The sequence below is a fragment of the Cyclopterus lumpus genome, chromosome 19 (genome assembly GCF_009769545.1).
Source record: "Cyclopterus lumpus isolate fCycLum1 chromosome 19, fCycLum1.pri, whole genome shotgun sequence".
Classification (NCBI taxonomy): Eukaryota; Metazoa; Chordata; class Actinopteri; order Perciformes; family Cyclopteridae; genus Cyclopterus; species Cyclopterus lumpus.
Window position 1 is genome coordinate 11,514,972 of NC_046984.1, and position 10,936 is coordinate 11,525,907.

The 10,936-nt window shown below is 42.4% G+C and overlaps 2 protein-coding genes across 2 annotated transcripts; both read right to left on the reverse strand.

Moving 5' to 3' along the window:
• Nucleotides 1-102: 102 nt before the first annotated feature.
• Nucleotides 103-1,718, reverse strand: crygmx (crystallin, gamma MX). The gene is made up of 3 exons (XM_034559324.1): nucleotides 1,710-1,718; nucleotides 715-957; nucleotides 103-378 (listed from the first exon to the last, which is right to left on the reverse strand). The coding sequence occupies exons 1-3, from the start codon at nucleotides 1,716-1,718 to the stop codon at nucleotides 103-105; spliced, it is 528 nt and encodes a 175-aa protein (XP_034415215.1).
• A 522-nt stretch (nucleotides 1,719-2,240) lies between these two features.
• crygmxl2 (crystallin, gamma MX, like 2) lies at nucleotides 2,241-3,861 on the reverse strand. The gene is given in 4 exon segments (XM_034559325.1): nucleotides 2,241-2,516; nucleotides 3,004-3,267; nucleotides 3,269-3,349; nucleotides 3,853-3,861. Coding segments are annotated over 4 exon segments (630 nt in total).
• Between the last annotated feature and the right edge of the window lie 7,075 nt (nucleotides 3,862-10,936).

Genomic DNA, 10,936 nt, shown 5'->3' on the forward strand with positions numbered 1-10,936 from the left:
CACTGAAACAGTGCTGGCATTAGGGGAACAAGAGGGTGGTGATGGTTAACTGTGGGGCTCAATCAGGGTAAAACTAAAACAAAAAGAAGAAGAAGCTGGGAATCAGTTGAGCTCAGTGATGCGTCTCATAGAGCCGATGGTGGGGCTGTTGCTTCCCCACTCGCTGTGCCTCCTGTACTCTCCAGGACGCAGGAAGAACTGGCGCCCCCTGTAATTGGGGTGTTCATGCAGTATCCAGTAGCCCTCCATGACGTTGACAGAGGAGATGTCACGGGTGTGGAAACGCTCGTTCAGATCTGGGCAGTCGTCCATTAGCTCCAGATTCTGACCCCCAAAGTCAGACCGCTCAAAGATCTTCATCCTGTAGTTCCCATTATACTAGGGAGGACATTATGATACTGTCATTTACCATAAGCATTTATTCAACTTTATATTAGCACAGTAGAATAACTCTGCAATTTGACGTAATTGATAGACCAACTGATCCAATGACACAGTCTATATGTTTCTTTTTCTCCTCACACTTTAAAAAAAAACTTTAGTTATAGGTCAAGCTTCAAAGAGATGCTTTAAAATGGCCTCGGATACTGGCACAGAGTGGTGAAAACAGTCGGAAAAGGCTTGAGAACTAAATGATCTTAAACTGGCACAACTACAGAAAACCTTTAGTGAGAACATTGCTGCAAACAAGGTAGGGCATCAGATGAAACTCACAGGTGGCACCATACGGCAGGAGCGGATGCAGTCATTGAAGCCGGCCCAGCGCTGGTAGTCGGGGTACTCGCCCTTTTGCAGCATGTACTGGTATCCGCCATAATTTGGCTTCTCATAGGCCACCCAGCAACCGCTATCCACTTTTATCGAGTTACAGCGGCTGAAGTGGTTTTGCATCTCAGGACAGTCACTGTTGCACTCATAGTGACGGCCCTGGAAGTTCTTGTCTTCGTAGAAGATAACCTGCAAGTGAGGGTTGGGTGGACGTTATCACCACAGGGTTATGTCAAAGACCAACGATCATTTATATGACTAGTTATCTCTTTTCCAACTCTCCAGACTCTTCAACAAAGCTAACTTTTAGTCTCACTTAGATTCATAACCATACCATTTGGTATCTCAGCAAGTAACCTTTGTCAAACAAAGTTTTTGTACAAAATCACTGCAAGTGAACAGTTTTTAAACAGATGAGCTTAAGGGTGTCTGAAGAAATGTCCCGAATGCTGTACCAGATGCAAATAAAATACTGAACAGCATGTGGTATATTTTAACGAAGAGAAAAAAAATCTTGGCCTATTTGTTTGTACACAAATTTGTGAGTCTAAGTTCAGTTGAATAATTCTCAATAATAAACTCAACGGAAGACAAAGGCATCATTGAATTAAGTATAGCCAACTAAGTCTGATTGTGCAGCTTTAATTGGCATCTTATTTAATTTCAGTCATTAATTTTTCTTCTGAGATTGCCATTTCTAGCTTCCGTTTCAGTTCTATATGAAAATATGGTAAACAATCCTTTCAAACTAGTGACCATTACAATTCTTCCCACACAAGGTGAAGTCCCATTGTATGTGACAAAAGCAAATTATTTTTTAATGTTTCTTTGCAGCATTTCTTGCCCTTATTTACCCTTTAGATGCAAATGATCAACATGCTACACACAACACGCAACATTTGAGTTGCTTTTACCGTATATATTTTAAATTGCATGCTTACCTTGCCCATTGTAACTGTGTTTAGTTCAGTTCATACCAGATGCCGGGCTGTACCAGACCTCTTTATAGACCCTGCTGGGGTCAGGGCTTTGCAAATGTGAAACAAAGCTTTGTCGTGTCAGCACAGTCCGCTGTATAGACTGCAGAACACTATAGGACTGGTGAGCTGCAGCAGCCGCTTTGTCTCTGTCAAAGCCACGTCTGTCTATGGAAAATACTGTACAACTGCACTTTCTCAAAGGGCTACAATGAGAGTTGCAACATCTGCCTTTATTGGCATGAATGCCAGAAACCTACATGCAGACTGTGAGCAAAAAGAAAAAGGTTGGTTTTGGTTTCAGTGGGTATTTGACAGTGACATAGATCATGAAGCAGCAACAGGCTGCTTCATGAGCTACTTGGTCATATAGTCTTATTGTATATCATTATCACATTTGCACAATGCACGGATTTGTTCAAATAAGTTCACAAACATAGTTCCCATAGTTATTTGAAAATCAAGTTTTTAATTTGAGTTGCACACGGTTAGAGTTTACATGACAGTCCTCATCCTCCTGAATGAGCCCACGATGGGGTTGTGGCAGCCCCAGTCACTGCAGGCCCTGTACTCTCCGGGGCGCAGGAAATACTGGCGTCCCCTGTAGTTAGGGTGCTCGTAGAAGATCCAGAAACCCTCCATAATGTTGCAGGAGTAAATGTCACGGTAGCGGAAGCGGTCGTACAGGTTGGGGCAGTCGTCCATGAACTCCATTGTGTGTCCCGTCAGGTCAGACCTGTTGTAGATCCTCATCTTGTAGGATCCCCTATACTGTGCGCGAAAGACATCAGAACACGATTATTATAATTATGTTGGTGTGAACCTGAGAGCTGTTTGGTCGAGCTTTCAGCCCTGGGTTGATATCTTTAAGTTTAAATTCAAGAGACTACTTGTACACTTACTAACATACTTACTTACTACGGATGAGAATGAGTATACCAACTCTTGGTGCTCTTTTAACTGTCAGAAACACTCAATGTGACTAACAGAATTAGAATGAAGGCACCAAGTCTTATGGGGAGTGTATCATATTCTCTTTTAAAGGCTGACTGGTTCTCCTTGTGGGCCTTACAACAGAGACTTTGATGCCCTGACCTGCCTGAGTTTTCTGTTAATGACATCAAAAGACCAGTGATTGACATTCATTTCTTTGATGCACAAGGTGAGTGGGGGTATGGGGGCGTATGGGGTGGGGGGTGGGGGGGGGAGGGGGGGGTGAGAGGAATACCAATCCTATCTGTCTGTTTGATTGACTTACAGGGGGGTACATCTGGCAGGAGCGAACACAGTTGTTGAAGCCCATCCAGCAGTGGTAGTCAGCGTACTCGCCGGGGCCAATGATGTACTGGTAACCCATATGATGAGGCTTCTCATAGGCCACCCAGTGACCACCGCTCACGCGGATGGAGTTGCAGCAGTTGAAGTGCTTGAAGGTGTCCATGCAGTCACTGCTGCACTCCCAGTGGCGGCCCTGGAAGTTGCGGCCTTCGTAGAAGATAATCTTGAAAAGGAGAGAGAAAGCGTACATCACTCAGATTCATGTTAGGCATATAGATCGACTGGTTGCAATACTCATGAATGGACTGCAGGGGACACTGCTCTCCCTTGAACAAACTCAATTACTTTTTTATGAGTCCTACCGAGTGTACAAGCCTCGGCTGTCTGCTGAACACTTGTATATTATTTTTCGGAGCTTGACAGGTGAAAATCAAGGCAATTGAAACTATTGTTTCCGCTGACTTCTTTGTGAAGAACTCATTATATGCTCGGCCAATCTGAACCGTCAACTTTGTTGTTACTGTCCCACAAATACAATGAATCTGTCATATTTGGATACCATATAATTGTTGATCTCCATAGACGCTTCCCTTTTAAACACCTATAAGTGTTTTTTTTCCCCTCAAAAGTAAGTCGGCAAGAGTTAGCTGTCCACTCTATTTTTTTGTTATCTAATATTTTCACTCAAATGAGGACTTTTTTGAGTCCCTCTCTTTGCCCATTGCTGCATTTTCTTTCCCTGTTATACTATTTGACACATCCAAATACTGCCATTTTTCTTCTTCACCATTGCGTCAAAGCTGTTGCGATATTGCATGTGAGCTCATACCTTTCCCATGGTTGTAGGGCTGTGGATGTCTAGCGCACCATAGACCTAGACACACTTACAGGTCCTTTTATACTCTCCCACTGACGATGAGGCCTGTGACACGTCAGGGACTGCAGTATGACTCTTTACCTTTTCAGATGCCAACTGCTGTTCCCTTTGTCTGGCTGCCCACGGTTACCTTATCTCCTGTCTGCTAGAGTTTACCTATAGAATTGACAACCCCCTACTCCCCAAAAACCAAAAACACAAGTGCTATTCTGTGTTTGTATGACCCTTGTTCTGCCATGACCTGGTGATGCAGCCTTTTGAAATATCACACAAAGGCCCTTTAGGTACGTGGCCCCCCAGCAACAAAGCTTTAAAATAGTACAGTGGGTGAGGTCATTTTGGGGGGGGCACGCTCTAAACTAGTACTTAACCGTGTCAGGATTTCATTTCATATGTTGCTGGCGTGGAAAATTGGAACATAGTTACTTTTCAGTCAGTCCCAGTTGAAGCGAGTTTGGATTGGTACGTTCCCTAAGTGCGTGCAGGTCACAATGTAATTGTTATTCAATTCCTGTTAAAGGAAAGTGGTTTTGATACTGTGGACTGAGTCAAGCTTTTATTTTGATGTAATCTACAGTGATATGTTGTCTCTTTTTGCTTCCATAGCCTGCAGTTGTACTATGATGCCAGACGAGACTGGTCTGTTTGCAGATGTACAGACAGAACTGCTCAGTGTGCGTGTGTTTGTGTGATATGAAAGGAGGGGTTCGGGGCATCTGTGTGTTTGAGTCTTTGTATAACATGATAGATGTTTGGACTTGAGTCTTTGGCTTGTAAGCATAGCCCAGAGCTGAAGGGGAAAAGGCCAGAAAGAGTTGCCGCCATGTATTGTGTTCCCAAAGCCCAGCTGATGCCAGAAAGGTCAGTCTCATCCTTTAGCCTTTCATCGGGATAAAGGGCTCGTGCCCCCTCTCCACTTTGTGTGCTTTTTGCAGCTTCAACTGTGTAAAAAGGCAAATGGTTTCAGAAAGCACAATAGCCATTATGTTCCCGGGCAAAAGCACTGCTACTGTGGTAGCACATCCAGAGCCATATGATACTGTTTCGGTGTTAAGGAACAGCGTTGATAAGCTTTTGCTTCCTTTGATCATTCATTGACTTGAAAGTCTCTTCGGCTTCAATAGCTTTCATGTTTGAAGCTGCACTCTTTTTCTATGACATAAGTAGATCATTGATATCCTTTCATCACAGTGTGCAACGTAATTGTGGCAGATTATCAGATGGGATGTTGTTTTGTTTTGTGAGTTTGTTGAGCAAATATTTACTCCGGCGGAAAGGTTTTTATCAGAACATATAAGGAACAAATGTTTAGATTTTCCTCATATGTTCATTCTTAGATTATTAATTTCCTTCATCGGGCCTATTGACTGTAAAACCTTTGTACTCGGTCTTGATGCAAGAGGATAGCAGAATGACAGGGAAATCATACTCTGGATGTGTTCAAGCGCTGCGTGGTGCTCTAGTGTTCCCTTTTCTGAGGTGTGTTTGAGCGGGACTCTACCTCCTCTCAGGCTGCTGCTCAGCCTGCCCTCTGACCTCTGTATTCAGAGAAGCACATGTAACAGAGGTGCAATTCAATGTCTAAACCAGGAATAAAACTGACTCATTGTCATTGTTCTTGTTTTCATCACTGAGGAACATCAGCTAACCCTAACTCATTAGTTGGGACCTTGGCTCTCTCCACGTCTCTATGGCTTCCAGAGGGGAACCTTGTTTCACAGGCTCTCAAATGATCATCTTTAGCTGCGCTACAAGACATCTCCTCCCCACCCTGAAGGGAAAGTAACATCATAGAGGCCCTCGCCTGCTTTCTCAGTTCCCCCCGGAGGAGAAGAAAGCTACCCGCTGTGGAGCATTCCACTCTTCATCTCAGAATGATGGAAGAAAAGGAAAGGAGAGGGGAACAGAGTGGGGGGCTAGATTTGCAGCTCCATTGTGTCCGAGGATCTCATTGTGCAATATGTGTAATCGCGGGGGAGATGACGACACTATTAGCCCGCAGAATGACTGTCAGTTGGGGACCCCGGTGATTGATGTGCACCCCACAGAGATGGGAGAAACTTTGACAGATAGCAGCCCCAGCACTAGTTAACTTGCAACCTTTTTCATCTATCCGGCTTCCAAAAGAAAAAACCCATCCGTGTAGCTGATACCTAATTAGAATGTGAATGTGCAATTCACTCAGTGAAAACACATTTCAGGTCAGAGGAGACTCCTTTCAATTCAAAACAAATCATATTCCCTTAATCCAAAACCATGGTCTCTCTGACCCTGCTATATACAATAAGTCTCACCCCTAAAATGTTGTCGGCAGAGATAGGAGAGCAGCCGTGCTTGCAGTGCCTCCAATGTGCTCTTTTACTGAACAGTCATTACAGAAACACTGTGGTACTGAGGTGTAAACAAGGGGTCTATGTGAGTTTTGCTCCTGAGAACTGGCTAATCTGGTGCTGAAAATGTGGTATGATCGGAAAGCGCTTGCCAAAATGCCTCCCACGCCGGGAGTAGAATGAGGACCTCTCTTTTGCTGAGAGATCATCCTCTCCATTTTTTCTGTCAGAAAATCTCCAGGCATCCTCCCTCTCTTGTCACTGCCAGCGCACAGGCTCTATCGGGATTGCCAGACGCAGGAGCCACTATGAGCCTGTGCCAGGGCCAGGATTTACCGCGATGCGTCTGATGTGCTCCATCTTTTTGCTGGGGGATAATTAAAAGAGGAAATGGTGTTGGAAGAACAGAGTGGAAAAAAGCAGGAGGAGGGGGCTTGGACCGAGCAAATGGATGCAGCTGTCAATTATGTTGAGTTGTTGATATGTTGTTTGTTTTCCCCTATACTTTGAGATTTTTTTTTGTGTTGAACCGTTTCCCCATCAGGATTTAGTTTTAAAGTTTGTGCTAAATCTCCACTCCGTACATGTAATTAGAAAAAAAACATTTAGGCTAATTAAGAACTACTCTTAGCAATGAAATCACCATGACGATTTTGCTCTTATAGTTGGATTCTAATGACCTGCAGGTGATCATTTAACTGTGGAGGAAAAACGGTGTTCTCGTGTACAAGCTGTCTTGTCAGGAAACCTGGACTGTCCAAATCACTCAAGCATCTCGCTTTATTTGACTAAATCGACTGGAGACGCTCTCCCACACAGTGTGACCCCAACTCTGTGAAAAGCAGGACAGGTCTTTCGTCTTTTCCGCAGACACACTCGGGGAAGTGATGGCTTTTAGTTGCTCTCACTCCTCATCTCCACACTCTGTTTTGACATGGCGTGTCTCCCATGCCCTAAAGCTTTAAAGGTTTAAAGAGCAACTTTTCACCCTGTAATCCAGGTGCCTTTCAAACAAGTCACGCTGTTTACTGACACATGACAAAAAAAGTTCAACCCCCTTCTCATCTCTCTGCTTACAAGACTGTAGCTCACCTCAGAGCCCGGCAGTCAACTCTCCTGAGCGCCCTGAACAAACAGCCTCAGCGAGAAGGGGCCGCTGCCTTTCACCACTCGCTAAATTTGTAATCAGATGCGATGCTGTTGTTCACTTCTTCAAATTTGTCATCAGAGCAAATGTGTTCTGACAACAGCTAGTGACAAGTGCACCAGAGGAGAGGCAGCAAATCAGCTTTTTCACACCGCATATCAATTATTGATCATGTTGCTTCCCCCCCCCACGCCTCCCTACCCATGCAAGTAGACACCTTGTGATAATGAAATACATCAATTTAAAAAATAAATAATAAACTGGGGTCGGCTCCATTGTTGCAAAGCCTTAAGAGCTTGATTGACTGCCTGCACATTTTCCTGGTTGGCAGATCAAAGGAGGGTTCCTCTTATTGCCCAAGGCCACTTGCAATTTATTTAGAGGAGCAGTGCTGCTGTCCCAGCAGGTAACATTATTGGGCAGAGACACTCAGGGTAATCATAGCTTTGAGGTGCCTCTCAAATCCCACCTCTGCTGGCTCTATCATGCATGCGCAAAAAATACACGCATATGATTTACAAAAACCCTTCCTTATTATATTAAATTAAGCAGTAGATAAGATGTAGTGTCCTCACATGGAACATCCAATTGCTCAAAGAAAGTGACCTTAGCTGCCATAAATATGTTTTAGGTTATATTGGTTTTAGTTGAAGATAACAAGATGTATTTGATTCTTTTATTTTTTTTACTTCAGTCTGAATTGCACATTTTTTTTAATGTTATATTTTATTTCTCTAATAAAAGGAATATTTTCAGATAAAAACAAAAAAGTTGTGTATCTAACAGTCTTAACTATTGTTTTATCTAAAAAAAAAGAAAGTACAGTATTCTCACAGGGGGAAATATTTCATTATGTGTCATGAAATAAAAATAATTTCTTTTGCAAAATTATGTACAATAAACATGATCGATTGAAGGAATTAATCATTTGAGGGGAAAAGCACGTAGAAGAAGAATAAATGTGTGATCTTACCCAGTTACCTGAAAGATCAAGTCACATTTTATGCCAAAGATTTTGTTTGTAGTGCATGGCACCTTAATAATGTTACCAGTCTTTCAAAGGCCTTTCCTTTGCACCACATTAATAATACAAAAGAGAGAGCACAATACCGGGATGCATTTTTGTCCAGAAGCACTCTGCTTATGAGTACATGTATACTACTTATATTATACGTCTTCAATCACTTTCCAATAAGACCCAGTTTAAACAAACTATTATAATTATTTCAAGTTTGACCATTAATTTATATATCACTGTTTTCAAACAGTTTTGAACCATTTATGTTATTAAAATCTATGAGATTCAGTTTGATCAGATTAAGAGTTATTACTCTCAGCCGAACAAACTAGACTATACAAAGTGAAAATGTATTTTACAATGTTTTTTCAGCTGTTAAGTTCTTAAGAATAAATAAACATGATTTGGAACATGTTGCAATGAACTTAGTCCTGCAATAGTATTCTTTAATCTATTTATTTATGTCAATTAGATAAATTGATCTTATTATATAGCATTTTAATGTGACACAAGAATAGCAACTTTTCAGTTCAAGTTAATTCACTCTCACATTTTTACATACGGGGTAATTGTTTTAGTAATATTCTTGATGTTGGCAAATCGAAAATATGTATATAAAATATTTCTAAGTATAATAAGTTAAAACCATGCAAAATAACAACTATGTTGTGTATGAAAATTGATCAGTGGAATTATACCTTTGACTCTTTTGAACTGCAGAAAGGCCCATAGCAGAGTTTGCAATGTAGATATGACTATTTTAATGTCTTTAATTGTTTATGAGATGTATTTATTGTTCTCTGAAATGAGTTCCTTCCTCTTTACTCTTATCAAAATCCTTCAGGATTTGTACGGAAATAGCCACCTTTATGTTAAAATGTAAATGATTTCTAAACAGCTTCTTTACACAAGCCGGTCAAAATATCTTGTCGTTCTTTCTAATAGTTCTAACACATTTCAATCGCACCTAGTTTGTCCTCACAGTTGAGCTGTTTCAGAACATGTCCCAAGTAATTTGCCAGGTAGTTCCAAGCACTAGAGGGCACTAGAAGCCAAAGCATTGGCTTTCCGCAGGATGGCTGCTTTAAGTTCTTTATACCACATCCATATCTCTGAGCAGCTTTATGTGTGTTGGTCTGCTTGCATGTATACATTTGTACGTAAGCTTGGACTCACGTATATAGACACAAGTTAGACAATGGCACAAATTCATGTGGTGCGGTGTGTGTGTGTGTGTGTGTGTGTGTGTGTGTGTGTGTGTGTGTGTCAGTGCCATAGCTCCTGTCTGAACTGAAGCCTATCAGTGCTTGGACATAGTTTCACCCAGGGAGAAGTAAAAAAATAAAAATTAAAAAAAAGAAATTGAGAAAAATCACTAACAGGCTGGCATAACCTGTGTCCCAGCACACATGCTGCTTGGCCACTTGTTTGTAGAAGCGACACATGTTTGCTGCAAAAACACACACACACACACAAACAGCGTAAGAGTTGATTTTAGAATTCTAGTTTCAAACAAACTTAGCCTCGCCACACATATTTATGTACACACACACACACACACACACACACACACACACAGCATGGTCACACACAGTCTCAGATAGACAATGAACAGTTTGCTTTGTCGTAGTTTCAAGCCAGTGTGTGTTTTTGACCTGCAGATGTGGATGCTGACTGAAGGATCAGTGCACAAACTGCAGAACTGCAGAGATGGCAGTTGTCCCATGGGGTCTGGCAAAGCCCGGGCCTTTTTGCTGAACCCCATTTACTCTGTTCCTTTAGCCATGTTGAAGAGGTGACGGTGGTTTGTGTCTGTGGTGTGCCGGGTGATCATTTGAAAGTACTTATTGTACGCCATATGCCACTCGTTTGCTCGTAGGGAAATGTTTGCGGATAGCACGGTGTTTAAAAAGAGAATTCATGCTGGGGCATTCAGGAGAGCAGACTCTCGATTCAGTTGTCCATTTTCTTGTTGGTATTGGATGCTACAAATCTTAGATTGATGAATTCTACAGAAAAGGCTTATCTCAGTGGAAAGCGCTGGTTCACATTTCTACTGGGAATAAATTGCACAGCCATGAAGCGAAGGTGTGCGAGATGGAATCAAGAATGTTATTAACATTCGTGCGCAGTTGTTTTGTGTTGAAGGATAGGGTAGTGAGATGCATGGGAGGCTTGACTCCATCTGAGTGATGCCTCAGAGGAGCAGGAGATTGGCGCCGCTGTCCCTGGACTGCGGCGAGAGCGGGCCTTCTGCTGAGTCCCTGGAAGACCCAATTCTCGACTCAAGGGAGTTTCAACCAAATTAAAAAACAATGATACACCAAGGGAGAATCTAATGCCAATTCCCATCATCAAGACCCACATTCTTCACTGTTTTGCTTTTAACTTTTGTTTTTTCCCCCTTTCCCTCCCTGTCTCTGACTCTCTCTCTCTCTCTTCTCCCTCCGCACTGTTGTTTTCTAGTTTGTTTTCCTCCCGTACTCCTCTGGCTGTCGCCGCGCGCTACAGCCACTTTCAAAGGCTGTGCTGTCACGCGCC